Source organism: Musa acuminata, chromosome BXJ1-8 (genome assembly GCF_036884655.1).
Source record: "Musa acuminata AAA Group cultivar baxijiao chromosome BXJ1-8, Cavendish_Baxijiao_AAA, whole genome shotgun sequence".
Taxonomy (NCBI): Eukaryota; Viridiplantae; Streptophyta; class Magnoliopsida; order Zingiberales; family Musaceae; genus Musa; species Musa acuminata.
The window spans coordinates 3,055,906-3,074,342 of record NC_088334.1 but is presented as its reverse complement, the minus strand read 5'-3'; the positions used below and the strand labels follow the sequence as shown (position 1 = coordinate 3,074,342).

Here is an 18,437-nt window from a genome sequence, read left to right as displayed (position 1 = left end):
TTAAATCAGAATCCAATCCATTTGTTTCAAACCAAATCCAATTGTCTTAGACGATTTGGTTATAATTCTTGGTTTTTAGAAATCGAAATCGAAATCGAATCTGAATTATCCATCCACTATTTTAGGATTAGAAAAGGTCTTTTATATTAACTTCTTTTGTTTTTTTTTAATGTTATCAGATTTATTATATTTTTTTTTATTATTATATATTTAAATTATTTTAATTAAAAATAAAAAAAATTGATTATTTTCATATTGGTATTCGAATTTTAGGAATCAAAATCGTCGATTAGGAGGAGGGTGATGTCAATACAAATGTACTTTAGGCGTTACTTGCGTTATGTGGAGGATGGCGTACACAGAAGAAGAAGAGCTTATCATATATATACATCCGGAAACCAGCAGCCAAGACACCTCCCCGGTCGATCCTCCTCCTCCTCCTCGTCAGCGCCGTAATCAAACCTAATGCAAACGGCGGAGGCGTGGTCGCCCACCCCGCTCCCCGGGCCTCCGCCCCACCGCAAGCACCTCGACCCCTCCGGCTCCTTCCCCACCCTCGCCCACCTCCGCATGCGCCACGCCCGCGCCATCCGCACCCACGTCCACCAGCCTTCCTTCTGGAACGCGTTGGCTCGATCCTACGCGTCCCACGGCGCCGCCCACCACCTCGCCCTCGGCGTCTGCCTCCACATGCCCCTCAGAGATGCCCACACCTTCCCCCTCGCCTTCAAGCTCTGCTCCCTCCTCTCCGCCTTCGCTGAAGCTGTCTCCCTCCACGCCCACCTCGTCAAACTCGGACTCGCCGCCACGAGCGTCCACTCCCTCAACGCTCTCGTCACTCTCTATTCCAACTTCGGCCACCTCGACCTCGCGCGGCAGCTGTTCGATCGAATTCCCCGCCGAACCGTCTCTTCGTGGTCGGCCATGATCGCGGGCTACGATCGCAACGCCCAGCCCCGCGAGGCGCTGTTCACGTTCCTCGGGATGTCGGAGGCCGGCGTAAGTCCCGATGAGGCGGCTCTGGTCAGCACCCTCGCTGCCTGCACTCACGGCGGGTGCTTGGAGTTCGGGAAGGCAATTCATGCCTGTGCGACCGTGTACGGCCTCGGGCTCGAGTCCGTTGGTTTTGCCACTGCGCTCGTCGACCTGTACGCCAAGTGCGGGGAGGTAGACTCCGCAATGGAAGTCTTCGAGAGGATGGCGCAGAGGAACGTGCTCAGCTGGAGCGCCATGATTGGCGGCCTCGCAATGCACGGCCGAGCACCGGAGGCCATCAAGCTTTTCGACGAGATGGTGGAGGCCGGCGTCAGGCCCACGTCGGTGACGATGACCAACGTGCTCAGCGCCTGCAGCCATGTTGGACTGGTGGACCAAGGCCTCAGGTTGTTCAAGCTGATGAAGGAAGAGTACGGGATGGAGCCGAGGGTCGAGCACTGCGGCTGCGTGGTGGACCTCCTGGGCCGAGCCGGGCTGTTCCACGAAGCGCGGGAGTTCATCAGCACGATGCCCACGCCGGCGACGGCGGCGATCTGGAGGAGCCTCCTGGGCGCGGCTTGCACGCACGGGGACCTGGAGGCGGGAAGACTGGCGGGGGAACGGCTGGCCGCAACGGGGGAGCAGATGGTGGCCGGGGACTACGTCATGTTGGCCAACCTCTACGCGAGGTTCGGCCTCTGGGAGGAGGTGGGGAGGGTGAGGACGGTGATGAACGATGTGGGAGTGAGGAAGGTGGCCGGGTTCAGCTCGGTGGAGGTCGATGGGGAGCTTCATAGGTTTGTCATGGCCGACAGATCGCACCGCGAAGCCAAACGCATCCATGAAGTGTTACGCCTCCTCAACTCCGAACTGATGGATCATGAATCCTCATCATTTCACTGAGAGACGACTGTGCTCGTTGCGATTTAAAGGTCGGTTTGAGTTGGATTATATACCATGAGCGGATTCGGTAGATTGAATCCGACAACAAACGATTTCGAGTTTGAATCCTTTAAGAGGATCCGGGTCGGTTTGAGTTGGATTATATACCATGAGCGGATTCGGTAGATTGAATCCGACAACAAACGATTTCGAGTTTGAATCCTTTAAGAGGAACTCGGATCGGATCTCGTGTTGACAAGAACCTAAAATCGATATGTTGGTGTCAACAACTTTAAGCTGGCCTCAAGACCAACACGGTTTGGTTCGGGTCCGAACGAGCAAGGATCTTCCTACGGGATCGGGGAGTCCGTCGAGGTGATTGGCTTCGCTTGGTGCGATCGAAAACGGGGCTGCTGTCTTCTCCGGACGGACTCCTGGTTGGGATGTCGTGTGGGGGTCTTATGTCTTCGCACCTGCACACAGTCGGGTCGCAAGGGTTTTTTGTCTTTGTTTTTTCTCCCTCTCTTTTTTCCTCTGGTGCGAGGGTTTTTCTATTTGCAGAGTTCTTTTTCTATTTGCAGATGCTAGGCAAGATTGCATCCGAGGGCTGTTAATTGCCGTAAGAAGAAGTGTGGTCATAGCAATCAGGTGGGTTATTATATCTATACGTGTATTTTAGTATTCTTGTTAAAAGAGTGGTGCAATCTTTGAACTATCATCCATCTTTGGGAGGTGAGCTTCTATGATCTTGTTGTAATTTCTGGTTAAAATCAGCCAACAACTTAGCTATCATTTATGAGTAAAGGTAATTCAATTTGTTTGTCATGTTTATATAAAATACAAGTCAAATATGTTATTTTTGGGATGCTTCTTGGATTTTGTCAGATGCATTCTCAAAGTAAGTAATACTTACATAGCATCACACTACAGCGTCATTGAACGACAACGTAGACGAAATTACTTTAAAAAAAAAAAGGAGTTTCTTTTATCTTGTCAGTCAGCAAGTAAAAGCATGAAAGAATAATCATGCAGTTTGATATGAAGAATGCATCAAATGACATATATAGATCAACTATCAGCAAATAATTGTATAGAAGAATGGTATTGGAAACATTGTCTTTTGGGATCATCTGATCTGAATCTGCTCTGGGTAATTGCAAAACCTTAAATTTTGCAAATCTTAAATTTTAAAAGAATATTGAAAATAAAAAGAATATTGAAAATCTTAAATTTTGATTTGCCTAATCTGGATTGGTCCGTCCCTTTTCTACATTCTAAAACCGATCTTAAACCTGTAAAGCTAGGAAAGCACCAGATTTTGACTCGAAACAAATAATTTTGACTCACTCAAAACAATCCAATCTGAAGCCACCACAAAATTATAATAAGAAATGACAATTATTATTCATATTTAGTAATTATCACTAATTATTAATCCTCCAATAACTGAACATTCCTCATCTTATGCAACAACAAAAATATATCTGAAAACCTATACAGAGGGAAAGGATTAGAACGAGATTTCCACCAGATTTGTCACAGGTATTATTATTATAACCAAAGAGGCACCACATATCAAGGATTTTGACACTGGCAAGTCAAAACCTTGTTTGGGTAACAAGGGGTTTGGAACATCAGATCAGAAACCATGCATCAAACATATTTCTCAGCTACATCAAGATCCATCAAACTCAGACGGTGTCTGTTTCTAATGCACTAGCTTTCGGGTTCCAAAGAATCATCAGAATCACTTCTTTCCGGTTCACCTCCAGCAGCACTCTTCACATGCACTTCATCTGGCTTTGGAGCAGCCACCGGAGCATTCTTTTTGCGCTGACCGCCTGCCTCCGGCACGACTGTTTCGACATGTAAACCTACCGAACGGTCAAGGAACAAACACAGAAATAATACATACACAAGAACTTCTAATGCAGAGAAGGTCAGTATGCAACAAAGAAGTAACAATTTGAAGGAAACTAGAAACATCTTGATTGACATTACAGTTTAAAGACTATGATTAAGGACATTAAGCCGTAAGAATTGATTCTGATAGATCATTACTGAATCAACCTACCACCTAGGAATGGATTTGTTGATGCTACTTTTAATAGAAAGAAACACAATGGTACGTTTGCAAAAGTGTGACAAGGATATTTTCTACCGTCCCACCAGACATAATGTTCAGTAGATCTTTCTCAACCCGTTGCACAACCTCCGGCTGTTCATGCAAAATGATGTAGGAATAGATATAAGAAAGAGAACAAAAAGAACAAAAACAAGGAAAAAGTAGTATACAGTCAAGACAACTACATTTAGATCAGGTTCCCTCCGGAATCGCCGTCTACGAGCATCTCTCATTGGAGGAGTAAGTCCATGCTTGTATTCAACCCCTTCAATAACAGCAGCATCACCTTCGTCTCTTACCATGATCATCTGTTTACAACCTCAAGTTGTGGTATTAATACCTCCTCACCTTTGTCAAGAAATAAACGGTCTAGTTACCTGGCCGACATCAGCTGTTTTGATCAACACATTATCATCGTAGGTTTTATAGGATTCCACTATGCAGGGAAGATCCAAGAGGGAGGTAGGAAACCTCTCATCGCCTATCATAAATGTACCACTTCGTCCATCCTCTACATAAAATAAAAATAAAACTAATACTCCTAAAAGAAACAACAAATGATGAGATGAACTGAAGCACCACTATTATACAAGAACATGCAGCTTCGAACATAGTGCAAGGAAATCAGTACGCCAAAGAGACAACATGTGCATAATTGTGTTGAAAGCTCAAAAATGAAACCAGGCTAAATTTATTATGTAACACGAAACTACAAATCTAATGGAATACTGAATCATTGATGATAAAATGCTACCTGGCAACAAGAAATGCTGAGTGGCTATTATGTGGCTAGCAATATGAAAAGAAATGCAATCATTTAAATATCAAATAGATCCTGAGCATACTCTCACTTGCAACGATCTTCCCCCCTCTACCTTGCAACAGTTTCTAGCCTCACTATCTAGTTAATTCCACTTAACCTTATTATCTTTCATGCAAAATCTTCTGAAAGAAAATAAGTTACATCCCCTCAAGCTATTATAGTCCTCAATAGCATACAAGTTTTACTGGTTGCGAAACTCTAAAAATTAATGTGTCAAAGCAAGTTATACAAGACAGAGCCTTATGAAAATTAAGTGTGATCATAACATTCCTCACCTTACTGTTCATCAGCTTTTGCATAAATAACCTCCCTATCCCAATCAACAATACATTATTAACATGTCATGACTCTTAATTTGAAATCACACAAGTGCACTTCATTTAACAAGAAGATTCCTCCAAGTTGTAGAATACCAAAATTCATTTATGATAAATGGAGCCCCTAGCAGGTTTATCACAAGGATATTTTCAAGTAATCATACTTAAAAATTACCTGAAAAGGATACATCCAGTGAGCCATCTAAAGAAGAGGAGACATTCTCATTCAAAAGGCGTTCAATTCGTTCTGCTACAGATGGGGGAACACGGAGAATAAATTGTTCTTCCATTTGACAGATGTTCCACTCAGCAGATAATTCCAGTTGTAACAGATCCTAACTGGAAGCAGGAAGACACTTCCTAAGCCAAAAACAGAAGAATGCCCTCAAGTTAAATAACCGGACAGACAAATATTGAAATAAAAAAAAACGTTATATGTATCTCTAAGGACATTTATCTTTAGAAGTGGTGGTAGCAGTGATGGTTGTGCTACTTCTGGCTTTCAACTAAAATTTTTCATTCAGTAGTGGCCAACAACCAAATGTAACACTCGAATGAATAAACTAGTATGTAAAGAAAGTAGTGGTTTAAATATAAAAATATAATTAATAAATATAATTAATTATATTTTTAATATTTAAATATAAAAAAATATAAAATAGTATTAATTATATAAATATAATTAATTATATTTTTATAAAAATATTTAAATATAAAAATATAAAAGTAGTGGTCCAAATACGCAGGAGGCTCGCCTGAGCGAAGCGAGACGCTTAAATATAAAAATATTAAAATATAATTAATAAATATAATTATTTAGAATTTTAAATAAAAATATAAAAATATATAATATAATTAATAAATATAATCACATTAACCGTATATACCTGCTGACGGAGAAACGAGGAAGCAGCGGCGAGCGGCGGCGGCAGCAGCGGCGAGCGGGAAAGGGAAAGGGAGCGGAAGGCGCGAGCAGCGGGAGGCCTCGAGGGAGGCGTGAGCAGCGGGGAGGCTCGCGGGAGGGCTGGCAGGAGACGCGAGCAGTGAGAGGGCTCGCGGGAGGCGCGAGCAGCAGGAGGGCTCGCGGGAGGCGCGAGCAGCGGGAAGGCTCGCGGGAGGGCTCGCAGGAGGCGCGAGCAGCGGGAGGCGCGAGCAGCGAGAGGGCTCGCGGGAGGCGCGAGCAGCGGGAAGGCTCGCGGGAGGGCTCGCTGGAGGCGCGAGCAGCGAGAGGGCTCGCGGGAGGCGCGAGCAGCGACAGCGGCGAGCAACGGCAGCGGGAGCAGTGGCAGCGAGCGACGAGATCGCGATCGGGATCGGGATCGAGAGCGGCAGCAGGTTAGTGTTGGGTTAGGGTTATATCGATTTAGTTGGTTCGATTGAACCAACTAACAATCGAACCAGGACCGAACCAGACCTAAAATTCTGGTTCCAAAGCAAAATCCCCAATATAACCTACACCAGCGATTTCCTCAAAGCCCTTTACAACTGGAGATAAAGATAGGTAAAAATCACAAGTTTGGGCACGATCAAATCACCAAATCAAGAAATTCCACGCATAGATTCAAATGAATCAGAGATCAGTCGGAAACGAATTCAACCCGATCAAACAAGAACTAAAATTGCCTCGTAGTACATTGATCAGCCTAAATTTGTATTTTACATCAGAAGCCATCACAGAAAGTCGTGATCCATCATAGAAAAAACCGCAAACCGGAAGAAAACATAACGAATCGATCAAACAAGAACTAAAATTGCCTCGTAGTACATTGATCAGCCTAAATTTGTATTTTACATCAGAAGCCATCACAGAAAGTCGTGATCCATCATAGAAAAAACCGCAAACCGGAAGAAAACATAATGAATCGCACAGCGATGACCACGATCTCGCAATGAACTCCAAACTCTTCGGGAAACAAGAACTTGAAATTAGAAGACGGATTCTCGAAAACCATAGAAAAGAAAAAAACGCGTGTCGGATCCGAAGAACCGAAGAGATCTACCACAAACCCCAAGCAGATGAAGTACAATCGCACCTCGGGAACCCTAATTAATTTTTGTTGCTTCGGCTCCAAGTCTTTTGTCTTCTCTTCCGTTCGAGCATCGCAATTAATGCTGGGGAGACGAGATGGGGCCGGGCTCAAGCAAGAAAACCTGATGGTAAAGAACCCACAAACTTTATTGTAACATCAATTTTACCATTCGTTTCATTAAAATCTCGGGTAGGGAAAAAGGGTACGCTTGTAATTTAATCAGCCGTGTGTCGGTGACCGCATGTTGGGGTTGGAATGGTAGTTCAGTATTTATCCTTCCAATTCTTTTATTTCTAACGTAATTGTGTACTGCTTCTTTATTTTCTTATATCTCTTTTGTATTTAATTTTAAATGCATTTTTTGATTCAATAATCTTCATTATTTTTCTTTCCCTAATCGGTTCTTAGAATAAATGGATCCATCGAATTAGATGATTATCGATTACGATTTTTTTATGTATCATTATAATACTTTTTCTTAATATTATTAAAAACATTAAAATTCAGGACAAAAACATCAAAACAAATAATTTTGAAGAAACGGTAGTAACAGTTGCCATGGTTTCCTGTGACTCAAAAGCACTTGTAGAAACATATTATTGGTGAGTCCGGAAGCCAAAACAATCCAATCTGAAGCCACCACAAAATTATAATAAGAAATAACAATTATTATTCATATTTTTTAGTAACTACCACTAATTATTAATCCTCCAATAACTCAACATTCCACATCTTATACAACAAAAATTTCTTAAAACCTATATAGAGGGACATTTAGCTATGCTCTAATTGTTGGATAATGATCTAAAATTAATCATGCGGCTGCCTCGGGTTTCCATCTGAGCGCGCAGCAGAAAGAATGGGTTCGCAATTTGAGCCCGCCGCCCGAGCCACATCTATAGATAGGGTTTCGTGGCTTTTGCTGAGTTGATTTAGACGGAGCCGCTGTTCCTCTCTCTCTCTCTCTCCAAATGCTTCGGAGATCGTTGTCGCGAATCACACCTCTTCTCTCCAATGGACTCCTCCTCAGAAGTGGTCCGCGTTGCTGTTCTTCTCCTCATCGGTTTTGTTCCTCCTCTCGCTCCTCTGCGACCCTAAACCCTTCTGTTTCGCGAGAAGAGGAGAGCCGAGAGAGTCCCCGCCCGGCGGCCACAGTCTCGATCGATCGCTCAGGGTTGCACAATCCTCCAGGTATCTGCACCCGATTCTTTGCTTTTCTTTTTCTTGTATTTAATTTGTGCTATACTTTTCCCGTGGTTGACGATTGGGCATCGTCTTTCTTGAATTGCCGAATTTGAAGAGCACTCGCACGAGCCTTCTTCCGTTCCTGAGCTTGTTAAGCATCTCAAGAGCATCATAAAGGTTCGATCACTCTTTTACCAAGATTCTATTGTTTTCTTGTGATTTGTTGGTTCCACACATATAAAAGAAGTAATTTGGGGTGATTTTGTGACATTTCAAGATGAATTCATAAGGTAGAAAGTTCTTGTATTGCTCTTCTCTAAGCACACTCTTTGGCAACTGTTGTGTTGCTTTTTCGTGGATAAAGCTTCTTTCTTCAAACCAAGGATCTTTTTTAGCTCATTCTTTTTCTTATTTATATATTTTATGTGTGCTGAAATGTGATGCTTGTGACGTATGCGGAAAATATCCTTGTGATGGCTAAAATAGATTGCATTAGTAGGCATGTTAGATATTAAAATATTATAAAAATAACTACTGTTAGCTCGTGACTAAGAGAAGAGATGAATGAATGAGAACGTTGAGAAGACACAAAGCAAGAGGAAGCAGGTATTAGTAGAACAACTCAGGTATTATAAATGCTAGATTCACTTGGAATTTTGTGAGATCTCTGGGTGGCCGAATTAGATATGTTTCTCAAGGTATTGGAATTCACATGTTTAATTATTATAATATAGAAGTTCCCACATGGCATGGTTATGAGTAGTCGTTTAATGGACCTTGGATCTCCTGGTAGTCACTTGTAATGGAACAAAGGATCTGTTACACAGAAATAATATTTTATTAGATCTTTGGTATTTTGTGCGGATCATCAGTATTACGATGAAATAGTTACTCTCAGTAATTGTATCACAGAAACAGCTTCCTAAGTCTCTAATGTGGTGGGCAGCACTAACTATTCATTTTGGTAGATTAATGATTAGACAGCAGCTCGAACTATATTTCAGGTACTACAAGATGTTTCTAGAAAAGAGAATCTGTTTTCTAAGTTATAGATAATTAAGGATGGAGATTGCTGTAACTCCAACTCTTTGATGTTTCACCATGTACTTAGATAATACTGATGGCAATCTAATTTCTCATGAAATCATGACTTGACACTTGTAGTACAGTCAAAGTTGTGCTCATTGTAGAGGAAATACTACCATATATGTTTAACATCGTTTCAAGATGTTACGACCTCATTTGATCTTTGAAAGACACTCCCACATCACATTCAGTGAAGTACTTAGCTTTTAGTTCATTCTACACACACTCTCTGTGGATTGCATGGTTGCTTAGCCTTGTAGATATTAATGTTAGAAATTATATGTTGGAAAACTAACTATAGTTGCACCAGGAGATTTCTTGATTGTTACAATTCCAGTTAGCATTTCGCTTGTTCATTTAGTTCATTTGCTTGGCAAATATTAAGAATAACCAATTTAATTGACTAGGCCTGTCATTTAATTGGCTCATATTTTCTTGTATTTGGCATGCTTGATGTTTTCCGACCTTCAGAAGTGATTCCATACTTTTACAGTTTACTTCATATGCTTGATATGTTCCGATCAGTATTTTTATGTACCATGAATGTTGTTTTTTCTGCCATCTGTATTTGATAGTTTCGTGGAGGTCCTATATCAGTTGCTGAGTACATGGAGGAAGTTTTAACTAATCCACAATCAGGTTTTTACATTAACCGAGATGTATTCGGAGCCGGTGGTGATTTTATTACTTCCCCTGACGTGAGCCAGATGTTTGGAGAGGTAATTTCATGGCAGGCAGACTGAACTTTTGTTTCTCGGTCTACATTGTTATTCTGGTAAACATGTATAACATATTTTCATGTAAGGTGTTTATTGCATTATTACTTTATTTTTTCCTATCTTGGCAAATGTCTTATGAAGAAATGCATAGATGCCTGATTTTTCAGGACAAAACACTGAAGATATATGCTTAGGGCAAAAGTCACATAACTGTTTGCTGTATAGAGCTGAAATCATTATTTTCTATGTAGATTTGAAGATGCTGCAAGCTTAAGAGAGGCATGGGTATAACAGATTTACTTTTGGTGAAACAAACTATTTTCCGATTATGAATTATATCTATATCATTGTTGTACAATGGCCCATGCTTGGCATGGCATGCATCTACTTAAAGTAGATATTGTTTCACTTAAAGAATCAAGTGCATGGTTTGTTCCTGTTTTATTTAGTGTGCAGCTGGTCCTTGGTTGATGCATTAGCTTGTTCAAAGTTCATCTAGAGCTGAATAAACTGAATAAAAGAAAGAAAGGAAGAATAATTATCACATTGTTGGTAGCTGGGAACTTCAGCTTTTTGGGTTTTTTTAATGTTAGGCCAGATGGAAACTCCGACACTTGAGATCACATCTAGAGAACCTTGACATTCGTCATAACCTATCGTGATGCTGTATAAGACACTTCGGGTTACAGATATTGAATTGATATAAAGTGATAGACAATCTCTATTGTTCTTACCAAGATATAAAACAGTTGGTCAAAATAAAGATATATATACATAAATATACGAGACAAGTGAGTTCACATGTCTGCCTAACACTGCAGAACTTGGAAATATAGAGGAAACAGTTGGCTAGCATCATTAGCATATTCTACCCCACCTGACTCTCTGAGATCCTATCTAGTATTTGCTGCCTTTTTTGTCTTTTACCTTTTTCCTCATAACAGTTTGCTTTTCTGCTGCAATTTGGAAAGTCAACTTCTTATATCACAACCTCATACATTTAGAAATTTTCTTGTTTCTATTCCCCTTGTATAGGGTTGGCAACTTCATATTTTGTGGCTGTACGTGAATTTTGCCAAATCTTTTGAACTAATAAATTTCCTTAGATAAAATTAATATCAGATTTTTATTAGAATCTTGTAGTTATAAAATTAACACTTAAATCTGTTCATTGCACACTCCTACCAATGTGGGATCTAGGGAGGGCTAATTTTATGCAGCCTTACCATTGTTAGCAGAGAGGATTTTCTCACACATCAATCTACTAAGTAATTCTGATTAATCTAAAAAAGAAATTTGTCATGATTGTAATAGATTCAAGCCCCTTTTTTCTTTCTAAGCATATTCATGTGATAGGAAATTATTTGTGTTTTGTAGCTATGCATAAAAAAGGAGCAACAAAGATGAACGAATTTTTGCTAGTAAGAATTTATGGCAATATGGTTTTGGCTATGGCATTAGTTCAAAAGGAGATGTAGTGTAGATGGTAAAACACTCAGAATGTGAGGGATATGGAGATTGATACTCTGCATCTCCATGGTTCCTATCTTTAAGTATAATCTCTGGTCAAGCCTTGTCCTTCTGGTGGTAAAGTTGCACCATCTTTTCTTTGGTGTTAAGGTTTCAATTCTTGGTTTCACATCTTGTCACTCTCACTCTCAAACCCTGCATTTCTGGGGATCTTGTATTCTGGGATGCCCTTTAGCATATCCCATTCCCTTGAGAAGAATTTTATGGTCATGTGACAGATATATTTAGAGGGAGAAAAACAAAATAAAAATTAACTAAGAGACAAAAACCTCAGTAATGATGCAGTGATCAAAACTGAAGGGTCAAACTTGAAGGGCAAGTGAGCTGTTTCTTCTGGTATTGTGTTTTCTAATTTCTACTTTGTGTGGAAGTAGCTTTGTATTTATTAAATGAGATAGATTTTCTGTCCTTAGGGTTCGCAAAGCATCAGATAATGTTTGCTGCCATGTAACCAACAATGTGATTGCTACTTTTATATGCATGCTGAAAGTAGTGTTCATCATGTTTTCACATGGAGCTATATTTTACTTTTTCTCCATGGTAGAAGCTGATCTTGATTGCTCTTATCATTGCAGATGGTTGGTGTCTGGACTATGTGCCTATGGGAGCAGATGGGACAACCAGAAAATGTGAATCTTGTTGAACTTGGCCCAGGACGTGGGACCCTCATGGCTGATCTTCTCCGTGTAAGGATAGTAGTTTATTTATATTTGTTTCACGACATTGACAAATTTTAATTATATTTATCTTAATGCCATGCTTAAATATCCTTTTATTTTGCAGTGCTGAAACACCCTTTATTTAACTCAGAGATGCAGTTTTTTTGTTTTTCTTGCAGAGCTCATCAAAATTTTTGAAATTTACAAAATCTCTTAATATTCACATGGTGGAATGCAGTCCTGCATTACAGAAGGTTCAATATAGTACGTTAAAATGTGCTGATGAAGCAATGAATGATGACAGCAGTGCTAAAAGGACTATCAGCATGTTGTCTGGAAGTTCTATTTCATGGCATGCCACTCTGGAACAGGTTCCATTAGGATGTACGATGTCCTGCTAACCTAAAATCTTTTATTGCTAAATTGGTTTTCCAGTGCTGCATTTTCCAAATTCTCTATATATGTCCCTCCTATCCTCTATTGCAAGAGCTTGCTAAATTGGTTCAATATAGTACATTAAAATGTGCCGATGAAGCAATGATTGATGACAGCAGTGCTAACAGGACTATCAGCATGTTGTCTGGAAGTTCTATTTCATGGCATGCCACACTGGAACAGGTTCCATTAGGATGTACGATGTCCTGCTAACCTAAAATCTTTTATTGCTAAATTGGTTTCCCAGTGCTGCATTTTCCAAATTCTCTATATATGTTCCTCCTATCCTCTATTGCAAGAGCTTGCAAAGAAAACGAATAAATGGTTTTTCTCTGGCATCAGTTGGTCAAAATCAATGAGAGGCTCTAACATAAATCCTTTCAGGAAGAATTCATATGATAACAATAAAGATAGTCTAAAAAATGTTGGATTGGCTTTTTTTTTTGTTTCTCATGTTATTGCATTTTGTGTTCCCTCTATTTCATATTGCTTAAGCACGTAATATTTCCAAGTACATTATAATTATTTGATTCACTTGTCTGCTTTCAGTGCCAACCATTATAATTGCACATGAATTTTATGATGCTCTACCGGTCCACCAATTTCAGGTCTGTCATACAACTTATGTTCATCCAATTTTTACTAGTTGGATTTTCAGGCTCTATTGCCTTAAATCCTTAGTAGTTGCATTTTTCTGGCTTTGATACTTTCTATCATAAATCCTGTTGGTTCTCTTAGTTATGCAGCTTGACTTCATTTAGCTGGTGATCATGTGAGATTCATTAACCCACATAAAACATTTGGTCAGTTTATCGACATGTAATATTAAACAGGTAATATTAAAAAAACAAAGTTTATGGATTTTCAGGCCTCCCCGAAACACCCATATCCCAATCCTGGACTGCTGCATCAAACCAAAACACCCTCACCTCTACACCCAAACAAAAAGAGGAAGAATAAAACCTAATTGTAAATAACAGATAGGAGATATTAGTGACTTAAAACTTCTATATGTAACGATGAATAATCTGAGGTCCTCTGTATCTTCTTAAACATTGAGCCAGTGAGGTGCAACCCATTTCATATCCAATTTTTTTCCCCGAAAGGTTAAGTCAAAATACCTCTTAACCTGCCAAAAATAAGTCAAGAAATATTGACCTGCTGGTTTGTTTTATTGTGTTTATGTTGATTCAATATGTCCTTGCTACCCACACCTAAAACCAACCATGTTTATCACTCAACTTTAATTTTAGCAGTGTGATTTGTATCAGCTGTTATGAAGATAGACATTAAGTTATAGGTTCTCCTTGCAAAGTCCAGCAGATCATTAACCAATTACTTGTCTGGCTAAATCATGTGCTTCTAGTTGGCTATGGCACAAATATGACCTTACATTGGGTGGTACAAGTTTTAACAGTGTCCACCATTTGAAAGAATAAAAATGTCACGTGCAGTTGATTGTGCCAATCAAATTAAAGCAGAAGAGGATGTTGACGAACATGAATTGTGCATGCATGGCTACATTGTTCCTATGATCTCTCTCTCTCTCTCCCTTGTAATGCATTTTTTTCTAGGATTCTAATTATTTTATTGCAGAAATCTCCTCGAGGTTGGTGTGAAAAGATGATAGATATCTCAGAAGATTCATTGTAAGTGTCGAGTAATTTTTTCATCGGTGTAATTTCCACTTTTTTTCATGAGAGGATGATACAGTGAACTTCAAATAATTTGTTTTCTTCATAACAGATTCCGCTTCGTATTGTCTCCGCAGCCTACTCCTGCAAGTCTACTGTATCTGACAAAGCGCTGCCGATGGGCATCCTCTGAGGAAATAAGAGATCTGGAACATATTGAAGTATGTCCAAAAGCAATGGAGCTGACTCATCAAATTGCAAAAAGAATAAGTTTAGATGGAGGTGGTGCTCTTATAGTTGACTACGGCAAAGATGGACTTATCTCAGATAGTCTACAGGTGAAGTGTTTTATTGCTGAATAAGAAGCAGTTGATGTATCAGTTTTCTTCAACCAAATTTATTTCCTTCAAACCTTGGATTCTTGAAAAGCCTATTGAGTTTTGTTTTATATGCCTGCATTTTTATCTTCCTTTATACGGTGGATTAATTTGTTCTGAGCTGTTTCGTGCAAAGTGTCTTTGGTCGACGACTTAAGTCTTTGTTGTTTACATATGCAGGCCATCAGGAAGCACAAATTTGTTGACATACTAGAGGATCCTGGTTCAGCTGATTTAAGTGCCTATGTTGATTTTGCTTCTATCAGGCACTCTGCAGAAGAAGTTTCAGGTAATTGGAGCACGAAGTTGCAGAAACTGTTTAATTTGTCGGAATTAGTACTGTTCTATGCATCTCGATCATAGTGCATCTTGCTCCCTTCCTAACAATTTTTATGATTTGGTGCAGATAACATATCTGTTCACGGTCCAATAACCCAATCCCAGTTCTTGGGTTCCCTCGGTATAAACTTTCGTGTGGAAGCCCTTCTACAGAACTGCACCGAGGAGCAAGCGGAGTCTCTGAGAACAGGTTATTGGCGACTTGTAGGGGATGGTGAGGCTCCATTCTGGGAGGGTCCCGACGAGCTGACACCCATCGGTATGGGTACTCGGTATCTGGCAATGGCGATCGTAAACAAGAAGCAAGGAACTCCAATTCCATTTGAATGAAAGATGAATTGTGCCCATCTTCCTGCAACACAAGTCCTTACAATCAGAGGTCAGTAGCTCTCAGTCTATGAAATAAGATGCATCGTTACAGATGTAAATAATATGAATTCCTATGACCTGGAGAAATCATTGATAATTATTGAGGTGAGTTTAAGTTATGATCAGGAAAAGATTTATCATAACAAGTTTCTTTTGCCATTGCATGTCTTTTTATGAAATACTATTGCAATATTTAGGTTGGAAGCACAAGTGAACATTTTTTTTCTCTCTCTAGTGCTCCACCAATGTGCAGTAGTCTATCAGACATGTTTCATGATGCTACCTTCACTTTCCTTCCATTCTGATTCCTCAAGACCCAAACGTTACCTCATGCGCCTCTGCTTTCTTCGCCTTCGTGCCATTGCCATCTGCATCATCGGGACCTTCCGGACCCTGTGAATGATGGGACACATTACCATCCGATGTTTTTCACTGTTGCCTAATCATCAGCAATTTCTCTGTTTTTTATTCATTAAATGACAGTGACATAGAAGTAATGATTTCATATTACCATTTCAAATGTTGTATCGAATTACAATCGTAGTCAACTGGTCGAGGTCTAACAATGATGTATACATGTGGTGCAGGCACATAGGGCATTCCAAATGCATCTTATTAGGTTGCAGACGCCTAATTTGTGGGCACATTGATGAGAAGACAAGCAGTTGTAATCCCTCCTGCAGTTTGAGGGAATTGTCCAAATTACAAGCAGTTGTTTGTGGAAGAACAGTTTGCTGTTCCTGTACTGACATCAAAATTCACCACAAGTCAAAGACCGCCGTAACTACCGTATCTATTGAATATTAATTACAAGTCAAAAGACTCGTTGCATTAAAGGCACATGTGGTGTTTCTTTTTATCGTTGAGATGTTACCATGAGACGTTTTTCCTCTTTTGTACTTTTATTCCTTGGGTTCATGCATCACAGCATGGCATGCATGATGTATGCAATAAATGCACATACTGGAATTCCAATCCCTCGTCTCCTCCATCTTTTATTAAACCTTGTTGTTCTCTTTGTATTCCTACCAACTTCCAACCGTTCACTTGAAAGAAATAATTATGAAACTAACATTTCTTGTGTGATAGGACGGCATCGATGGATCCATCTGTGTTGTCAGGAGTGTGTCATCCTTGTGGTTTTCATGCTCTGTATGTATATATGTCGAATTAACTAAGGTGACTTATTTGTTGAACCAATCGTGACGAAGGTGGTCGAGGTGAGATTTCGTCTCTCTCAATTACATGATGCTCTTTGAAAGTAGGTTTTCAAGACTAGTGGAAGGGGGGGGTATGAGGGTTTTGAAGATTAATAAGGCTAAATATGATGTGCTCTAAATCACCTTTGTTTTGACACTTCGTATATCTGTTATGAAGTGTTAAAACCACAATACTAAGTGATTTAGACACTTCATTGAGGCGATTAGTATTGTATTATCAAAACCACCTTCAATTCCATGTGTTCGACGGATATACCTAGTGATAGGGGTAAAAAACTGACCTGACATAACACACCGGATTTGACGTAATACATCCCCCCACGTCGAACACCCTGTGCGGCACACTGCCCCAGAACGAACGTTAATGACGACACGACATGCGCCCACACCCACCGTACCCAACCCCCTCGGCTGACCGACGCTCCCCTCACCCTGTTGAAGCTCGGCTCTCCGCGCAACGCCCGCGACGACGACAGACGCCATCAGAGGTACGACCCTCCTCCTGCAGGATGGCCCATCAGGTAACATCAAACCCCTTGTATAAATACCCCCCCATCGATCTCTCAATACTATACTTCTCCCCACTGACTTGATCGTCGGAGGGGTCGGGCCGAGCTACCGACCCGACCTGTGTGCAGGCACCCGACCGCTGTTAAGCCTGCTCGACAAGGTGGAATTTCCCAGCGAGATCCCCCGCATCCGCCGCCCCGGGACTTCAAAGGGAGTCACGTCTGATCCGAGTCATTTGGAGCCCTGAACCAATCGTGTCGACCCCGAAGTCACGGCTAAAAAAGTTACTTACCGTAACACCTAGTGTCAAAACCACATTGGGAGTGCTCTAAATCACCTTTGTTTTCTTCGAGAGTAGGTATTCAAAATCTCCAATAATAAGGCTAAACATGATGTGCTTCTCTCGAGGCTCCAACTCATCCAAGAGCTCTAAGTGTAAGACTCGACAATGTTCAAGGACTCACAATTGGTCGTGAGCCAAGTTGACGTGAGTTACGAAGCCCGATATAGGACCATGTGTAATATCTTGTCGAGGTGAGGTGGTTAGCCCAAAGCTTCTCCCAACTCAATGTATTGTAGGTACCTCATACAGAAAATACATAGGTTGACATACTAGTTAGGTTAGCCTCCACCCAAGCTCCGAGAGAAGGCTGATCAATAGTTGAGATACTACTGATTCGAACTATTAAAGAGACTACACAAAATGGGTGGGTGGAGACCGACCTATGTAAAGAGATTCACATAGGTAGAGAAGTAGGGCAAAATGTGCCCAAAGCGTGTGAGCCATGAAACATGGCTCATGTTAAGATATATCCGTTACGACGAAGGCATAGGGCCAAATGTGCCCAAGGCATGTAAGTCGAAAAGCCTAACCTACACTAAGGTAAATTCACCATAACAAAGACATGAGGCCATGTGAGTAAAAAAACATGACTATATCATTGCGGAAATACAAAGCAAAATATGCCTAAGGTATGTGAGTCGAGAAAACCCAACTCATATAAAGAGAAATATGTTATGGTAAAGACATAAAGCCAAATATGCTTGAGGCGTGTGAGTCGAGAAAACCCAATTCGCGTGAAAAGAAATCCGTCATGGTGAAGGTGCAGGACCAAATGTACCCGAGATGCATGAGTCGAAAAAACCTGACCCACATGAAGAAATTCGTAAAGGTGAAGGTGCAGGACCAAATATGCCCGAGACATGTAAGTTTGGAAACATG

At 40.7% G+C, this 18,437-nt stretch overlaps 3 protein-coding genes across 6 annotated transcripts; 2 read left to right on the top strand and 1 right to left on the bottom strand.

The window, feature by feature from the left end:
* Positions 1-465: 465 nt before the first annotated feature.
* Positions 466-1,878, top strand: LOC135588876 (pentatricopeptide repeat-containing protein At5g56310-like). The gene has a single exon (XM_065081223.1). It carries the CDS (start codon positions 466-468, stop codon positions 1,876-1,878), a length of 1,413 nt encoding a protein of 470 aa, XP_064937295.1.
* A 1,358-nt stretch (positions 1,879-3,236) lies between these two features.
* Positions 3,237-7,299, bottom strand: LOC135680678 (transcription initiation factor TFIID subunit 7-like). 4 transcript variants are annotated; one of them, XM_065194778.1, is made up of 7 exons: positions 7,156-7,299; positions 6,010-6,607; positions 5,298-5,482; positions 4,360-4,493; positions 4,168-4,290; positions 4,012-4,075; positions 3,237-3,731 (listed from the first exon to the last, which is right to left on the bottom strand). In XM_065194778.1, exons 3-7 carry the CDS (start codon positions 5,410-5,412, stop codon positions 3,574-3,576), a joined length of 594 nt encoding a protein of 197 aa, XP_065050850.1. In that variant the 5' UTR covers positions 5,413-5,482; positions 6,010-6,607; positions 7,156-7,299; the 3' UTR covers positions 3,237-3,573. The 4 variants fall into 4 exon arrangements, with proteins under 4 accessions (XP_065050850.1, XP_065050849.1, XP_065050851.1 ...); XM_065194777.1 differs by having other exon boundaries at positions 6,010-7,237; XM_065194779.1 differs by having other exon boundaries at positions 5,298-5,478; positions 6,010-7,237.
* A 720-nt stretch (positions 7,300-8,019) lies between these two features.
* On the top strand, positions 8,020-16,460 carry LOC135680677 (uncharacterized). The gene is made up of 11 exons (XM_065194776.1): positions 8,020-8,343; positions 8,453-8,514; positions 9,999-10,142; positions 12,248-12,358; positions 12,511-12,715; positions 13,316-13,374; positions 14,363-14,415; positions 14,513-14,738; positions 14,958-15,066; positions 15,184-15,495; positions 16,073-16,460. The coding sequence occupies exons 1-10, from the start codon at positions 8,124-8,126 to the stop codon at positions 15,444-15,446; spliced, it is 1,452 nt and encodes a 483-aa protein (XP_065050848.1). The 5' UTR covers positions 8,020-8,123; the 3' UTR covers positions 15,447-15,495; positions 16,073-16,460.
* Positions 16,461-18,437: the final 1,977 nt, after the last annotated feature.

Bases quoted from the DNA above. Each gene is read 5' to 3' on its own strand.
- LOC135588876 (XM_065081223.1), top strand. From the start codon at position 466: ATGCAAACGGCGGAGGCGTGGTCGCCCACCCCGCTCCCCGGGCCTCCG.
- LOC135680678 (XM_065194778.1), bottom strand. From the start codon at position 5,412: ATGGAAGAACAATTTATTCTCCGTGTTCCCCCATCTGTAGCAGAACGA. The intron at 4,291-4,359 runs GTAACTAGACCG...GGTTGTAAACAG, and splicing joins AAACAGCTGATGTCGGCCAG to ATGATCATGGTAAGAGACGA. The intron at 3,732-4,011 runs ATATCCTTGTCA...ACCGTTCGGTAG, and splicing joins GTCTGGTGGGACGGTAGAAA to GTTTACATGTCGAAACAGTC.
- LOC135680677 (XM_065194776.1), top strand. From the start codon at position 8,124: ATGCTTCGGAGATCGTTGTCGCGAATCACACCTCTTCTCTCCAATGGA. The intron at 8,515-9,998 runs GTTCGATCACTC...TGTATTTGATAG, and splicing joins ATCTCAAGAGCATCATAAAG to TTTCGTGGAGGTCCTATATC. The intron at 15,067-15,183 runs GTAATTGGAGCA...GATTTGGTGCAG, and splicing joins CTCTGCAGAAGAAGTTTCAG to ATAACATATCTGTTCACGGT.